The sequence below is a fragment of the Myodes glareolus genome, chromosome X (genome assembly GCF_982192425.1).
Source record: "Myodes glareolus chromosome X, mMyoGla1.1, whole genome shotgun sequence".
Taxonomy (NCBI): domain Eukaryota; kingdom Metazoa; phylum Chordata; class Mammalia; order Rodentia; family Cricetidae; genus Myodes; species Myodes glareolus.
In genome coordinates this window covers 125,239,866-125,257,602 of record NC_142053.1, presented here as the reverse complement: position 1 = coordinate 125,257,602, position 17,737 = coordinate 125,239,866, and the positions used below count along the sequence as shown (strand labels likewise).

The 17,737-nt window shown below is 43.6% G+C and overlaps 1 protein-coding gene across 3 annotated transcripts in view; it reads left to right on the top strand.

Moving 5' to 3' along the window:
- The window catches only part of Shroom2 (shroom family member 2), a 116,511-nt gene that overhangs the window by 72,422 nt on the left and 26,352 nt on the right, over nucleotides 1–17,737 (top strand). Inside the window, exons 4-5 of one of the 3 annotated variants that reach the window (XM_048441666.3) lie at nucleotides 1,099–3,433; nucleotides 4,255–4,355. In XM_048441666.3, the coding sequence (XP_048297623.3) occupies nucleotides 1,099–3,433; nucleotides 4,255–4,355 (2,436 nt within the window). Of the gene's footprint in view, nucleotides 1–1,098; nucleotides 3,434–4,254; nucleotides 4,356–15,460; nucleotides 15,618–15,950; nucleotides 16,178–17,737 lie in introns of those variants that run through there. The other 2 variants (XM_048441669.3, XM_048441668.3) reach the window with 2 other exon arrangements.

The window sequence follows — 17,737 nt, the reverse complement described above, 5'->3', positions numbered from 1 at the left end:
TCACAGCAAGAAAACAAAATTAAATGGCTAGACAAAGGATAAACAAGCTTGTTTTCTCTTGTGGTATTTCTTGTAGCACCCTGCATCTTTGGGATGAAGGCAGCTTGGTAATGGTGGATAACCTTTTGGATGTGTTTTTTAAATTTGATTCACAAGTATTTTATCGAGAACTTTTGTATCCATATTCTTTCAGAAGTAATTCTCTTTTTTTTGGTTGTGTCAGTCCAGTTTTAGTATCAGGGGGTTGTTAGCTTCATAAAAAGAATTTGGAAATGTTCTTGCTTTAATATTTTATGGACTATTTGGGGAATATTGATGTTATTTCTTGAATGGTTTGATAGAATTCTACACTGAATCCATCTGGCCCTGGGCTTTTATAAGTTGGAAGATTGGGAGGGCTTCAAGACATGAATGATCTCACCGTGTAGTCCTGGCTTTCCTGGAACTAACTCTTATAGACCAGGCTGGCTTTGGAACTCACAGAGATCTTCCTGCTACTGCTTCCCGAATACTGGGATTAAAGGTGTGCGCCAGCACACCCAGCTGAACTGGAAGATTTTTAATTATTGTTTCAATCCCATTGGATGTTACGAGTCTGTTTAAGTTATTTTGTGAGAGGGCTCAGTGAGTAAAAGATAACTTGAGCTCTATCCATGGAAACACAGAAAGGCAGAAGGAAAAAACCAATTCTACAAAAACTGTTCTCATGCACCCACACATCATGTGTACATGCACACACAATAATAAGAAATAGATTTAAAAAATTTTAAAAACTAAGTATGATTCTTAGTTCATGAACTGCCATTTCCCAGTCCCTAACCAATGAAGGACCACAGAAATGTTAATTCAGGCACTGCCTGCATCAGAGTCGGTATTGAGTTGAGAAAATGTAGTAGCATTGAAAAGAATCTTAAAAAGTTACCCAGGAGGTTAATAGTCTTTTCAGTGTCCTCTCAAAAATGCCTTTCCTCCCCAGTTCCCAATTCAGCTACTGTTGAGCATCCTTGTCCTCCTTAGCATAGGTCCAGCTATGCTCACAATGCTGTTTTCCTGACATCTTGCTGTTTGCAAACCTTTTTTTGTGCTTTTCCTTTGTAGTTCTTCATCCCACGATTTGTCCAGCTCATGGGAGCACACAAGCCTACAGCGCACTGCTGAGCACTTCAGCTCTGTGGGCAGCTTAGACAGCCTGGACCATGGCTCCCAGCTCTCCCCATCTGGACACCTGGGTGGTCACGGCAAGCGAGATTCTGCTTATGGCTCCTTTTCTACCTGTCCCGGCACCCCTGACCACACCTTGCCCAGGGCTGATGCCTCTTCCACTGAGAACATTCTCTACAAAGTTGGCCTCTGGGAGGCCTCCAGGCCAGGCAGCAGCCGACAGAGCCAGCCTACAAGTGAGCCTCAGGGATTACAGGACAGGCCGCCATGTTCCACACTCAGGGTTCTTAGTAACAGCAGGAAAAGCCCAAGGCCAGAGGATAATGTTGAGCCGAAAACAACCACTTCTGGAAGATCAAATTTTGGGCCTGTTTGGTATGTTCCTGACAAGAAGAAAGCCCCTTCTCCTCCCCCTCCCCCTTTGCTCAGTGATGGCTTTGCTGTGGCAGCTGGGGGCCGTGAAAAGACATGGGATCCCCCATTTTCAGACTTTACCACCCAACCCCGAGGGGGCCACAGACCGGAAACAGTTGATGGACAGTGTCGGCTGGCACACCCAAGCAGTGGCAAAGAAACAGGAAACTTGGGTTACCAGCAAGGCCACCTGGATTGCCGTTGGCTGTCCTCGGATGATAGAGTGGGTGGATCCTCGGGGGTCCCGGGCAGGCACCATTTGTCCTTGTCCAGCACAGATGTCCACTTCCTGACGTCTTACCGTGGGAGCCAGAAGCGATGGCAGTGCAGTGACGAGAGCCCAAGGGTCCCCTTGTCACTGAGGGAGGTGCCTCATAGGACTCCTGGTGGGGGTTTGCAGGAGCCTCCTGAACCCTCCCGGAATGATGCTCAGGTGAGATGGTCTGGTTCTGCCAACCAGAAGCTGGATGGTAGAGGGCGTGGCCATTACTTCTGTGCACCCCCCAGGCAGCCTGTGCAGGGGTGTGCCCAGGTTGTGACACCTCGAGGTGACTTTGGACATTCAGACACACGTTCTGTGGATGTTGACTATCCTCTCTTGCCCTCGATGGGCCAGAGGTGCTATCTACAAGAGCACGAGGAGACACTGGCCTCTTACGAAAGAGAGGGATGTCATCCACGGGATGCAGGGATTGAAGGTTCCTGCTCAGGGATCCAAGAGCCTCTTCAAGCCAGCCACACTGTGAAAGCTGGATCGCAGTGTCCTGATGGTGACCTCAAGTCGATGGATGGAGAACGTGGGAGAATTTCTCGTGAAAGGACACCCATGCTGCACTCTCTGACCCAAGGTGGGGCATGGAGACCCGACAAGCCGCCACCGCTTGATGCCCAGGTGGGTAGACCCATGCGAAGGAGTGACCGTTTTGCCACGACACTGAGGAATGAGATCCAGATGCGCAGAGCGAAGCTGCAGAACAGCAAAAGCACTGTGACACTTGCTGATGACTGGAGAGCTGATGTGGGGACTGTCCCGGAAGGTTCCTCCCCCAGCACCTATAAAGAACACCTGAAAGAGGCCCAGACCCGTGTCCTGAGGGCCACCTCCTTCCACCGCCGTGATTTAGGTCCCACCCCAGCAGATCAGTATCCAGGACAAGCAGAGCACAGGACTTGTGACCGTACTGCCTCATCTTCTTTATCTTCCCCTGGGGAACCAGACTCTGTCCCCAGCCTCTGGGAAGCAGGTCTGGCCAAGCCACCATCTTCTGGTGGTGGTGTGCCCCATGTTCTTCGAATCGGAGGCCGGAAACGGTTCACAGCAGAGCAGAAGCTGAAGTCCTATTCTGAGCCAGAGAAAATGAACGAGGTGGGTCTGTCAGGGGATCACAGTCCTCATCCTAACGTCAGGACATCTGAGGATACTGTGGGGACATTTGCTGACAGGTGGAAGTTTTTTGAGGAAACAAGCAAATCTCTTCTTCAGAGGCCAAGCCACAGGCAAGCTCTCTGTGGGCTCTCAAAAGGCAAGGCTGAGAGGCCACAGACAGGGGGCCGTGAGTGTGAGGGTACAGAGCCCTGGTTCCAGAAGAGGTCACGGGCCACCTCCTGTGGAGAGATCCTCAGTGATGATGGACAAGTAGAAAAAGCCTCCGAGACATTGAACCCACCCAGAAGGCTTGGAACCTTTGCAGAATATCAGGCTTCTTGGAAGGAGCAGAAGAAACCTCTGGAAGCCAGGAGTTCTGGGCGGTACCATTCAGCAGATGATATTCTGGATGCCGGTCTAGACCAGCAGCAGAGGGCACAGTACATCCATGAACGGTCCCGGTCGTCACCGTCTACTGATCGCTACTCACAGGTAAGCAGTGTACCGTGTGCCATGGCCTCACTTGTACCACCTGAAGACACTTAGGGCGTACCCAGCATGTATGAGGGCTCACTGAGGTGAAAGAGTGTCGTTTGTAGTTTGAAAGATAAGGGAATGAAATTGCTTCCTTTGTGCAAACAAATCTCTTTCATCCCCAGCTCCCTTGTCCTAAATTTCACTTCACTGCACTTTTTCTGTGTATCTGCTCTGTGGGGGAAATGCTGCAATATTGGCAGCCTCATTTTCTTGTTAAAAACAAACTACTAGTAGTTTTCTTAGAAGATAACCTCCATGCTCTACATGGAAGGAGAGCTGCTTGCTTGCTTTTAGCATTTGGTACTGATACTCCACGCAGAACTGGGGAGAGCTTGCTTCTGCTGCTGCTACATTCTGACTTATCCGCACACAGTTCAGTGTGATCTCTGAGAACTCCGTGCCTTCTCCGTCAGGAGTCAGAATCCCAGCCCCCACGAGTCCTAGCATGTGAGGTTTTGCAGTCATGACTTGTGGCCAGCTGTCTTTTATTGTGTTTCTTTTGGCCGATTGTGTCACATGGTAACAGCTCTCATGTAGGAGTCCTGTTTTCTGCTCAGTACAGGAGTCCGAGGTCAGTGGTCTCAATTAAGTGCCTTATGGAGTTGAACAGTCATGTCCTGTGACCAGGTCTCAAGTCTGAGACAGCAGGCCTTGCCACGGGCGTTGTGGGACAGGCACACAAAGCAAACCCACAAATGAGGGGTTTCATAATAACAGTCGTCTCAGTCATGAAGGCAGCTTGATGAGTCTGTGTCTCATGGTGTCGCTCTTCACAGGAAGTGCCTGTTGAGCCAGACAGGCAGCCAGAGGACTCTGGCGGGCACAAAGGAGTACCACAATGTACACTGCGGGCTGACGAGGGACGTTCTGCTCCAAGGTGGGTGAATTGTGGTTTTGGGGTTGCTGAAAAGTTGTGTCGAGTGTGAACATATTTATGGAAGGTGAATGGGACGTTAATAGGACAAGTCTTGGTTTTGCTAATCAAGTGTGATTTCCACCATCACTAAAATCTTAGAGTTTGGAAGCGAGAGATCCCGTGAATTCTGCAGCCCTGCCCCGAGAAGCAGGGCAGTGATGGCCTTTAGTGTTTCTTAAAGTAGCTGTTGTGTTTTTCTTAGAGTGAAATGCTTTATGGGGACAAAATAAATGTCCAGTTTAGCCTCCTTAAGCAAAGTCTTTAACTGAAGAGATGCTTTTACTATCTGGCACACAGCTGTGTTTGTAGGCCACAGTCTCAGAATTGTCAGAAAGGATTTTGGTAAAGCTTTCTAAATTGGGCTTGTTTAATGAGTTAACTTGAAGCTTTAAAATAGAAGTCATTTGACTTCCCAGAGAAGGGAGGAGGGCGGGCAAGATTTGTGCTCTTACAGTGTTGCCTGCAACAATTCCAGATTGTTGGAGGGGCATATAATAAGCTGTGCAGAGGATAGATTCGATTGATGTGTATATAATAATCCTGGTGGAAAGATGAAAATCAGCACGCACCAGACTTTCTTGAGGGAAGATTTTCCTAATGTCTTATACATCCTATATAGCTAGCATATGATGAAAATGAAACACTGACTTCAAAGGTCAAGATTCCATTGTAGAAATAACCAACTTAGATATATGCTTTCAAGAACCTTATGTAACGGTGTCTTATTTTGCATGTTTTTACACTAACTTTTGTTATCAAGAACTTTATGTAACGGTGTCTTATTTCACACGTTTTTACACTAACTGCTGTTATCCCTGTTTAAAACTATCCCACGTTTATGTGGTTCCGAAGGGACTGGATTGATACTCTGTGTGCCTGCCTCAGAAATCCTTGCAATTACTTAACAGTCTGCATAGCTAAACTGATGGAAGCCGGCGGAATAATCTGCCTACGGAATTTAACAGTGTCTGAAGAGGACAATTAGAGCTTTATTCCTGGGTTCTGAGTCAGTCACGTGCTGAGCAGCAGCTGTGCAGGGTAGGGGGCAGAGAATGTCACCATGGACAGCTATAATGTGCATGAGCTGTGCATGCACACGTGATTATTTGTGTCCACGGCTCTGTCAGAACTCACAGGCATAGGAGGAAGGGAAGAGGGGCCTTCTGCCTTATTTATCATGGCTGTGTTTCTCAGCTGGCCACTTAGTGACTCTGAAGAGATTAGTTCCAGAAGCAGCCTGCTTTTGAGTTACAAACCTAACAGTTTTCAGGATTGCATTTTGTGTGTGTGTGTGTGTGTGTTGAAGAGAGGCAAGGATATTGAAATTTTGGAATAGGAATGTTAAAAAGTCACTTTCAGCTTTTCCTAGAGTATACATTTCTAGAGGATCAACAAGAAATAATATGTTTGAGAAATAAAAGGACCATAAAAATGTCGACAGTCAAAAATGCAGAAGTATGAAAATACATAGTGACCTTGCATAGGTTTAAAGTAACATAAGCATGTCTCTATGGGAAATTAATTATTGATCTGGTATTTGATACTTGGAAATAAAACATTTTGTTGCATTCTGTTGAGATAACACAAAAATATTGACATAGGAGTTATTTTTTTATTTGCTGATTATTCACCAAAGTCCAAACAGAAATAACTTTTTAATATAATTTTATTTTTTCTTAATTTTTGAGATATGGTGTCACTTCCCACCCAGAAATTCTCTGTGTAACACAGGTTGGCATTAGACTTGTGCTGATCCTCCTGCTTTAACACTTTCTGGGATGACAGGGATGAGATATCACATCCCACTAATAACATCTTTTTTGTGCATGTTTGAAGAATAAGATCCTGCAAGACCGTACCATTTAGTACGGAAAGAATTACAAGTATATGTAGCTGAAAGGAAAGTACTTCATTCTTTTTTTTTAACTATCTGAGAGCAACATGTGTCATATGTCTGTAATCCCAACACTCGGAAGGCTAAGAAGGGAGCTCGTACATTCAAGATGAGCCCTAGACTATAGAACAAAACCTTGTCTCAGAATTAAGAAACAAACATAAAGGTGCATGGCACATGAGAAATATTTAAAGTCTGTTGGATTAAGGGGAAAACACATTGTAGCTGGGTAGCCTGATCACAAGGTAGCGGATACAGTGGCATTTTCTCCTCTCCCTCACATCTGGTCCCGAGCGGCCCATCTCACATGTTCTGAAGATATTTTCTTAGAGGTTCCAACTGTCCTCAGAGATTTCATGCTGAATCCTCAAGCTTATTACAGCCAGCTGGGTCTATTTCTTACAAAAGCATTCCATCACTGATTTGGGAGTCCCTTAAAGACTCGGTGTCTGATTTCTCAATGACTGTCATTAAAAAGTGGTCTCATGGGGGCTGCTGAGATTTTCCAACTAGTAAAGGTCCCTGCCACCAAGCCTGCAGGCCTGAGTTCCATCTTTGTAATACATAAAGTGAAAGGGGAGAACCAACCCTTGTAAGTTGTCCTCTGATTGTGTGTGTGTGTGTGTGTGTGTGTGTGTATGTATGTATAAACAGAAATACAATAGAGACATTTTTAATGTCCTATAGCCTAGATAGCTTAAATAGTAAGCACTGATTTCTTCCTAGCCCTGGAGGCGGAAAGATGAAAGGGAGGGTGGTTCCTCCCAATGCCTCTCTAACTTACATCTAAACTCTATCTAGCTCCTTACTGTGCCCTCATTTGCTTGCATTGTGTGTCCTGTTTTCTAATCTCCAGTTCTTACAAGGACACCAGACAGATTTGTTTTTAGTAATCCTAGTGACCTCCTTTCTCCTTAACCACCACTTTAAATGTCTTGTTTGCCTACATAGCTATATTCTGTTAGGGATAAAAGATAGAGGTCGTCTAGACCATGTGTGCTACTACTTACTGACTTGATCCCAGGGCATGGTGTGCCCTCTTTGTGAAAAGAAATTGTCATCTAAGTTACTTTCACTTCGTTAGTATGTTCCTTTTTGTGACACCAAATTAGTCTTTCCTAACATCCTTTAAGTCGATGTTCATACTTTGAACAGAGTTATCCTCTGCTGACTGGGATATTGGGAGCAGGATTCAATATCATGGATGTATTTCTACACCATTGTCCTATTATCTGGACTCCTCCTCCTCGTTCCTGGTGAACTGTTTGGAAGAATAGGATTTTAATTTTTCTCTGTGTTTATCACACATAGTTCTTACACAGATTAGGTGCCAAATAAGTGGTTGGTGGATTAGTGAATTGGTGAATGGATAGATAGGTGATAAGTGCAGAGATGGGTACTTGAATGGATGAAGGATGGGCACTTGGATGAGTCAGCAGAGGGATAGAAGGAGGAATGAGTTAATAAGGATGGGTATTGTGTTACGATGTGTGTGTGTGTGTATAGTCTAGGGTTTTTTTAATTAGATTCATTGGGCATGACAGGTAGCAACAGAGAAATCTTAACCTCCACAAACAAGCACAGACAGAATAAGCAGTTGAAATGCATTTTGGGGGGGTGAGGAAACATATATATGAAGCAGACACATAGAGAAAGTAACCCTCTCTGAAGCCTCCTGGGGATTTGTGAAACAGAAAAAATCCAGACTGTTCTTAATAGGAAAAAAAGCATACAAGGTCTTTGTTTTAAGCTATCAGACTTTTGTCTCAGGTCAAGAGGGTGAGGAAGAAGCAAGCCATCTTGGAAGCTCACTATCTTCAGTACCTAGCTATGGCCTTTCTCCCTACATGATGGCCTGCCAGGGAGTCTTTCTAACTCCCAGGCTCTCAGTTAGATAAGTTTGGATGATGGATGGATGAAAGAGTAGATACATGGATGGAAAATTGAATGGATAGATGGATGGATGGATGGATGGATGGATAGAAGGGTGGATGGATGGATGGATGAATGGATGGATGGATGGATGAGGGGTTTATAAAAGGATGGATAGATCGATGGATAGTTGGGTGCATAGATGGATGAATGAATAGACAGATGGAAGGATAGATGGATGGTCAGATGGTCGGATGGATGGATGAACGGATAGACGAACAGATAGATGGATGGATGGAGATTGGTGAACGGTTGGGTGCATGGATGATGGATGAATGGATAGACAGAGAGATGGAAGGATGGATGAGTAGATGGATGGTTGGGTTGGTAGATAAGTGGTTTCCTGTCTTACCTTCCTTGAGTTCTAGATCAGCATTCCATGATAGTACATGTTCTATGTTAAAATTTTGCTAAAGATTTTAGTTAGATGCTAGTAAGTGAAATGGGCCATACCATCTGCACTTGTTCTAGAGTTAAGTTGATCCAGAGTTAAGAAGTTCTAAGTGTTTCAGAAGAAATCATCAAACTTGCTTTCCACATTCCTACTTAAATCCTATAAGAAAATTAATGTAAACTAGTTTTGATTGTTGCTCCTCACATTTGGGCTTCTTCTGTAAAGATATTATGTCCTAGGACACTCTTGGAATTGGGGCTGACATGAGCTATGGGGTTGACCCCTACAGCTGGGCTACCACTGACCTCAAGGCTGTATTTTATTGGGGTGAGGAAAAGAAAATAACAAGAATATGTTCTTACTCCCAGTAGAGCTACAAAACCGAATGCACGAAGAATTTTTTTCAGAGACATTTTGCTCTAATATAAAATACATGAACCAGAAAAGCAAACCCAACGGAGGCTGCTTGGGCGTTTTCCCTGAGAGAAAACTTGGCGTGTAGAAATTATTGTGAAGACCAATTTCCTCTCTAGAAAACCAGTTTCTGCCAAGTGGATTTCGGAAGGAACAAAGATTGATTTCTGGGGAACTCTACCGTATGGTCACGGCTTTAGGGCAGATGTTTATTGTCCCTGGCCTTCAATTAGCTGTCCAGCAATTGCAGCCTGCCTTCCTAAAGGACTGTGCTAGGTAATTATGCATCCAGCGCTGAGTGAGTCGTGCTAAAAAGGTGAAACTTGAGCTTGGAAGTAGAGGGATTGGGAGTGGGCAGGGATGAATGATGTGGGCAGAGCTTTCTGTTTCACAAGGCCAGGCAGAGCCCTGAACTGAAGTGTTCTTTCTTTCTTTTTTTTCCCCACCCCCCTGAAGTGTTCTTTCTGTATGTGTAAAGACAAGACCATCATCCCAGAAATGAAAAACAGCAATTGCCAGAAAAAGACAGAAGTTTTGGGTTTTGTTGTTGTTGGTTTTTGATTTTCTTTTCTTTTTTTGGCAGGGTCCGTCCATGTAGCCCTGGCTGTTCTGGGACTCACTATGTGTAGACCAGACTATACTGAAACTCACTGAGATCTGTCTGCCTCTGCCTTCTGTGTGCTGGGATTAATGGTGTGTGCCAATCACACTGGGCCAGAATTTGTTTTTAATCTCTGTTATTAGTTTGTTTCTCTTCTCATTGCTGTGGCAAAGTACTTGACAAGGCAACTAAAAGAAGGGTGAATTTTGGCTTGTTGTTGGAGGATACTGTTCTCCATAGTGGTCAAGTCAATCAGGAGAAAGAAATGCTGGTGCTTAGCTCACCTCCTCCTTTTCTTCAACCCAGGGATGGTGCTGCCCATACATAGGATGGGTCTTTTTCACTTCGGTTAACATAGTTTAGAAACAGCCTTATAGTCATGCCCACATAATTGTCCCCTAGATCCTGTCAAGTTGACAGTCATCAGTAACTATCACAATGTCTTCATTTGCAATATGGATCAGACTGATTTTGAATTTGAGGCAGCCATCCTGCCCTAGCCCTCCAGGTACCAACTGGGTTTGCACTACCACATGGCTGCCTTCTAATTTCTCCCCAGTCTGCACTACTTCAATGTTGTGTTCTGATCCAGGACACAGATGGAGCAGAAGTATCGGGGACACTTGAGTATCAGCCTCAGTACCCCCTCAGGGCTCAGAATTGCATGTCTGTGGCAATTAAGGAACTGGGGGTAAAAAGATGAACTCCAGGACATTACCTCTGCATCTTCTTTATTTTGGGGGTGAAGGGAAAAATGAGAAGGAGAAGAAGAAGAAAGGAGGAGAGTAAGGGATGAGCTCCAATGGTGTAAGTCCCAGGAGCTGGTCCAATGTTGGCATTGTCAACCTGCTTTGTATAGCAGGTGTGGCCTGTACAATGTGCTTGAAACTGGGTGAGTTTAACGTAGCAGAACTTTCCCCAGAATCTGTAAGAGAACTGGAACAGATTTACATCTTGTCATCATAGCAGATAGAAAAAAAGAGAAAGAGGGAGAGTATATGGAGTTTTGGCACAGGAGGTTTGAGTATGGTGATGAGACTTTTGTTTTTCTGGAACTAGAGAAAAAGTGACTCATCTTGATGTCCTCTGGAACTTAAGGGGACAGGGCCCTGTTTGAATTACAAGAATGACTTTAAAGGGGCCCTGCCATTTAGGGGGAAGGCATAAGGGGCATTGATCTGGGGGAGAGAATAGTAATCGGCAGTGGGCATGAATTGGTACATCGTTGAGGTAGTCTGAGGTAAGATGAATGGAAGGAACAAATGAAATGAAAGCTCCTACTAGAAGAGATTTGCTAAAAAATCTCTTCCCATAGGAGGTACCTGGCATGTCGGCATGACTAAAAATGAATCAGTGAGATAAATATCTCTAAAAACACAGTTAAGTGGTAGGGTCTGCTGAGGTAGATAAGGCTGTCCCCCTACCCTGACAATAGGGAAACTAGAAGGAGAGGTAGGCCCCCAGAATCCCCTCAGTACTGAGTGGCTCTGGTATCCAAGAGAAAGGAGATGGGCCGTCCTGATACCATGATGCTTACCCATGGCTCCCTGTTACAGAGGAAGGTTGTGGTTGGGTCAAAGGAGCCCAGGCAGCCTCACTCGTCCATGGCCAGACCTTGAAGATCAATTTGGGAATTTTCTGAGTTTGATGTTTCCATGCATTATGTGCATGAGGACAATCAACTGCCCAATGTCCTTCTCTATGACATCTCGGACAAGATCTTGTGGGACCAAGATGAGTAGTGCATACTCGGGCCCAGTTACAAGTTTTACCTCATTTGAAACATAGGCCTGGCGATTCTCAAGCCCCGGGGGTCAAGGGAGCAGCACGGACAGAACAGATTGGGCGGTCTGTCTCCTCGGCTGGTTAGAGGACTGTGGCTAGCATGTGACAATGATGATTGTGGGCTTTGTCATTCCTTACATGGTTCACATTAAAAGCCAACTCTAAGACTTCTGCCTACGGGGTCAAGGGGCCTTTCTCCAAACATCTAAGTTTAGCCTTAATGTCAGGGTAGCACTGAGGAAAAAAAAATGAGTCACGAGTAACTGTCTGCCTTTCATGGTTTCTGGATCTAAGTTAGTATATTGTAACAGGACTTTAGTGAGGCATTCCAAAACTGCGGAAGGATTTTCCTTCGTATCTGAATGACCTCTGAGAGTTTGTTATATTTTACTGACTTGAGGACAGCCTTATGGAGACCTGCCAGGAGGCAAGTCAAAAGCCGGGCCCTAGCTAAAATTAGACCTGAGGTGTTATAATCCCAGTGTGGTTCCTGCTCAGGGACTGCCTCTGCCCACAGAGGGTGTGTTGCATGTTTTTGATGAATCTCGTCTGCATGTAGTCTGGCCTGCTCCCAAATTAGCCTGTGATCTTCAGGAAGTAGGTTATTAGATAGGATCATATATATATCATGAAAGGTGAGATTATAAAACTGGGTAATATATATTTATGAAAGTGGTAGAATTAGACATATAGGACCTCAGGTTTTGTTCTATATGGGAGAGTTCTGAGAGGGAGAAAGGAACATGTGCCCTAATCAATCCATCTACACCGGCCACGTCTCGCAAGAGGAGAACTGCAGCTGTCTTGGCTTGGTCAGGGTTGGATTCTGAAGCACCACATGAGCGTATGAGAGGAGGGGTAAAGGTGAGTGCCAGAGCGGGTGGCTACTGTGGCCAGGTCCTGGAGAGGATGAATGGTCCAGCGGGACTGATGGATTAATTAGTGGGGGGAAGAGAGAGAGCTGAAGAGGGTAGTGGAGCCTGCGTGGTGTGGGTGTGAGCGGTCTCTCACAGCGGGGACCATTGATGAGTAGTCGGAAAGGAAAGGAAAGGAAAGGAAAGGAAAGGAAAGGAAAGGAAAGGAAAGGAAAGGAAAGGAAAGGAAAGGAAAGGAAAGGAAAGGGAAAAGGAAAGGAAAGGAAAGGAAAGGAAAGGGAAAAGGAAAGGAAAGGAAAGGGGAAAGGAAAGGGAAAGGGAAAGGAAAGGGAAAGGAAAGGGAAAAGGAAAGGAAAGGAAAGGAAAGGAAAGGAAAGGAAAGGAAAGGAAAGGAAAGGAAAGGAAAGGAAAGGATCCGAGGGATCCTGGGCCCCCAGTTGCGGGAGGACTAACCCCGGGGTCATCCAAACACAATTTCAGCTAAGGGAAGCAATTCAGGGATGAATGTCAGCGAAAGGTTCAACCGTAACTATGAAGGCCATGGTTGGGGGGGTATCTCTCCATTTCTAGGAATACCAGAAGATTTCCAGGAGCTCACTGTATACAGATAGTGCCAAAGTCCAGCTTGGTGAACCAGTGAGTTTTACTGAGGGTTCCTTACAGGAACATGGGTAAGTTTTACTTCTGTTTTAACGAGCTTCCCGACAGGATGGAATGTTTCACATCCCCTTAGAACACCCTGTTGTTTCCCCTCCCTTTTTCCATCCTATGTCTTAAAGAGTTTCCCTCCAAGATGAAAGGTTTTTACCTAGTCAACTGTAACACAACATCTGCATCCCAAATTCTGAGATGATAAGAACAAATCTCCATGTGCTTTTAGCATATACATTTGAGGGGAGGGACAAACTTTTAGTTTTGTAGCAGTCCCAAATGAAAGAATCTTAAGAAAATGTAGCCACTAAATACAAAGTGGTACTTGACTGGGATCCTAGGCCAGGAAAGGACCAATAAATAATATATAGTAACTAGTAAAGTATAAAATAACTTATAAAAGTATAAAAATAAAAAATACAAAACCACGATAATATTAGGATAATATATATTTTTTAGTTAATTTTAGTGTACAAATGTTGAAGTGCCTTGTTAGTGCAGTAGGTAGCATATCAGTCTCAAATGTACCACTGTTGCATCATTATCTGGAGTAAATTATATTAGACTGTTTTCCATCACTTCAACAAAGTGTCTGAGACGACCAACTTATAAAGGAAAAAGGTGGTTTGGCTCGTGGTTTTAGTTTGCAGTTGGTGACATTGTTTTTAGTCCTGTTGATGAAGCAGGACATGATGGAAGGAACACAGGATAGAAGAAACCATTTATCTCATGGTAGGAGGCTTAATGATAGAAGAAACTGGGTATATTGTATGGAAACTCCTTTCTTTTATTTCAGTATATATTCTTAGTGGCTTTCTCCTTCTTGGCCCTATCACCTAAAGGTTCTTTGATTTCACAGTATTGGCCTTCAGGGTAACCAAACCTTTAAAACACAGGACTATGAGAGATACTTTAAGATCCAAATGATCGTACACTATGCGTACAAATCTGAGGCTTGATAGAAGAAACTGGGTGTATTGTATGGAAACTCCTTTCTTTCATTTAAATTTTCTATAATTAATTTTTTAAATGAAGTATTTGTAATTAGGGGTATACTCAGTTGGTATAATATGTGCTTAGCATGTACAAGCCCCTTGGAGAAGAAGGCAGAGATTGGGGTGGTAAGGAGAGGGCACTGTTGTACATTTGATAAAAACTATATGGATATGAAAAAACACTGGAAAGAGTATGGGCTTTGCAATAAAAATTACATGTTCAGTTCCTCACTGTGTTTATATCAGGCCCCCCAGACTCTCCTAACCCTTTCTCTCAGATTTAAGCATTTAATGGAAACCAAGTTAGTATACCCCCAAAGACACCTATGTATCAGTATCCACTGAAGCACCGTTCACAATAGCCAAGTTATTAAATCAGCCTGGGTGTTCCATCAACAGAATCATAAGGAAAACCGTAGGGCGGGATGTGAGCCTAACAAAGAAAAATGAAATCATGTCATTTGTAGGAAAGTCGGTGAAACCAGAGACCATTGTGTTAGGTACAATAAGGTAAATCAGAAAAAAAAACCCAGATGTTTTCTTTCATGTAGAATCTAGATTAAACATATATGAACACGTGTATGCATATAACATGAAAGTAGTGGAAAGGTTAGTATTTGAGAGGAGGAAGGATGTAAAAGGGCAAAGGAAGGTAACAGAGTGTGAGGATGGACAAATTATGTGACTTACATGTGTGAAAATGTAAGAATGGAACCCATAATGCCGTAAAAGCGAATATATACTAATAAAAACGTCAGTGCTTCATGGCTATAATGATAACACATTAGCAATGTACTTCATTGGAGGTTGGATAATAACACGATTTGGTGAAATGAGCAGGAGTTTGAAATAATTCCTGTGCAGTAAGAAGAGCTTTATGGAAAGAAGCTGTAAAGAGAAACCCTTGGTGCCTAAGCCCAGGACTCAGAGGAAGGAACTGTGAGGAAAAGCCGTGAGGGAAGCAATTTCAGTTCAGGACCATGGCACTGAGGTTGGGGGTTGGGCTCAGAGTGGACTTAGGGCACAGGGTCTTTAAATGCAAGTCATTGGGATGCAAGGAATTGGGTGAGTTGGGGTCAGCCTGGAGGCTTTTGTATTCTCGCCCCAGTGCCCTTGCACACAGGAAAGGTTCTGAAACACTTGGTTTGTTAACTGATGGATTACATTCCTAATGAGTGCGTAATCAGCCTAAGAATATCCACAGACATAAAATAGGCTGTTGAATGTCATCTTTAACTCCACTGTAGCATTAGACCATGGATTGCCTGCGGTAGCACGGCTGAGAGTTCTTAAGTGGAATTTATGAATGATTTTCTTGCTGTAGCTTCTTCTTTATTTTCCATATTTGAAAAATAGGAAAAGAAGGACCACCACTCTCCCGCTCGGTGCCTGATAGGGATTTTCAAAGGAGAAATCTCTTATAGTTTAACCATGGTATGTGTTAGGAACGTTCTCTGAGGTCACATATACCGAGCTCTGGAGTTGACAGACCCTGCATAAACTTGTCCATCATAAGGCAGGAGGCTCTGATCTTCCAGCTGTCGCCAGCTGCCTTTGTGACTCCTCAGTGCCTTAGGCAGCAGTGTTCTGCGGTGGCAGAGGCGGGCTGTGGGTCCCTGAAGCACTTAGCTGCCTTTGCAGACAGAGTGAGCCACAGTCTACAGCAGCGAGCGGGGATGCAGGTAAGAGACTCTAGGGCTCCTTCTCAGGGCATCTTATCCCCGAAGGGAACTGTTTTAAAAATCACTTGTGCTATTTGTGAGGGGGGTGTAGTACCCAATGCTTCTTTTGTTCTACCGTCTTAAAGGGCACATTGTTTGTCAGCTCATAATGGCGTGGGTTTGATCTGGCAAGATGTGCAAACATTCTCATTGTTTATTGTTCTGTCAAAGACAAAAAATCATGCAAATCAGGGTATAGATTCTGGCCGAAGCCCTGCAGACGTGCACACGTGTGCAAGGGGACATGTTGGTCCATACTGCATGTATGTCTAAGGATGCATGCAGTTTTTACAGCGTTGGGTTTTTACAGCTGGCTGAAAGCACATTGGAACTGAAAGCTGCCGTCCCTACCAGTGGGACTGGTAGCCCTGGCTGTGTAGAAAAATTGCTCTGTGTGACTTCTGGCAATAGGATGCTGGGATTTGTGAAGACCTGTCTGCATTGCCGTTTTTTTCTCAGTAGCTATAAGATGCAGGCACGCTCACTCCCAAGACACTGAGTGTGGACCCTGAAAGAAAATGGTGAGTTAGACACATCCAGACAGAGGTGGGTGGCTAAAACCAGGTGTGCATGCTTGGTCATGCGAACGGTCCACACAGCTTCCTAACTGCAGTGAAAAAAAAAACCTACAAGGAGAAAATGGAATCTCTATGGCTTTTAAAAATCTTTAGTTCTTGTAATTTGTTATTTATTTGGTTTGTGATAGTGTTTTTTTTAAAGGTGTCATTATACATGTACTTGCGTTTTCTGTTCTGCCTCTTTCATTGTGATTAAAAATGCAGGTTATTGTTTTTGGCCATGTTGCTAAATGATGGATTGCCTTTGCTACAGGCAAGGAAGCATTCACATGTGTGGAAGGAATGCCATTTTCACCGGGAAATTGCTGCATAGCTATCTGTGCACACATATGCATGCTATCTGAGTCTGTATCCACTGACTCATGGGACTAGGTGTCATCTTGAATCACATATTTAGGCATTGATTGTGCCAGTGCCGAGGCAAAAGGGAATAAAAAGGCAACGGCAAATTAAGAAAAGGTTTACTGAATCTGGTAGCTTTATAACTAAGCAGCTTTCTGCATTCCAACTGCATTTATAAAATGAATGGAAAATAATTTTAAGCATAAAAATACTGGTGCAAATTTGATGAATGTTAACATGTTTTCTAGGCAAAGCATATGTATGTATATATGTATGTATGTATGTATTTTTGATAATGCAATAAGGAAATATTGCATTTGTAGTAGAAAAGAGGACATGTCTCTACACTTTATTATATATAGTAGGAAAAGCCATTCATATGCATACAATGTGCACACACACACCTACCTCTGTCTTCAGCAAAACTTTGCAGGGGCATTCTCATTTATTCAAGCATGCACAAAGGCATTTTTTTCAAAGTTCTGGAAATAATCACAAGTATATGTTAACCAAATGCGTTTTAGAAGGCTTCCGCTACCCAGCTGCAGTGACAATGATTTAGTAAATGTATATTAACTACTGCATGCTTTGCATAGACTGGCCACTCCCCCAAAGTCTGACTTTGGATGCTGAATGTTAGGGAAGGTAATAATTTATGTTGCCTTTTAGAATACTTGTGTGTGGCTTTTTACTACTTTGGATTGTGTGTGTGTGTGCATGTATATGTGTTTCTGTGTGTGTTTATGTATTTGATGATCATGTTTGCAGAACCATGGAAAGACATATCTACTTTGAGCTACCTTTTTTTGAACACTAGAGGTTTTAGCTGGCTTCTGCAAGAGCAACTTAACTGTCCAATCTTTGGTAGATATCTGTGGATGTTCAAAGGGATTCAGAATCTATTTATTAACACACACACACACACACACACACACTTAAAATAATTTCTTAGATGGAATGAGGATGAGGAGATAGCTTAAATTAATATTTTTAATTTAAGATTTTCCTTAATCCCCTTACCTAGTAATTACACTATAGAACGTGGAGCTGTGCTTTCTTTGCAGTCTTGTTTCAATGCAAATATATATTTTACATATACAGTCGTTCTCCACATAGTATATGTAAATTGACTTTAAAAGCACAAAAAAATCTTTTATATGT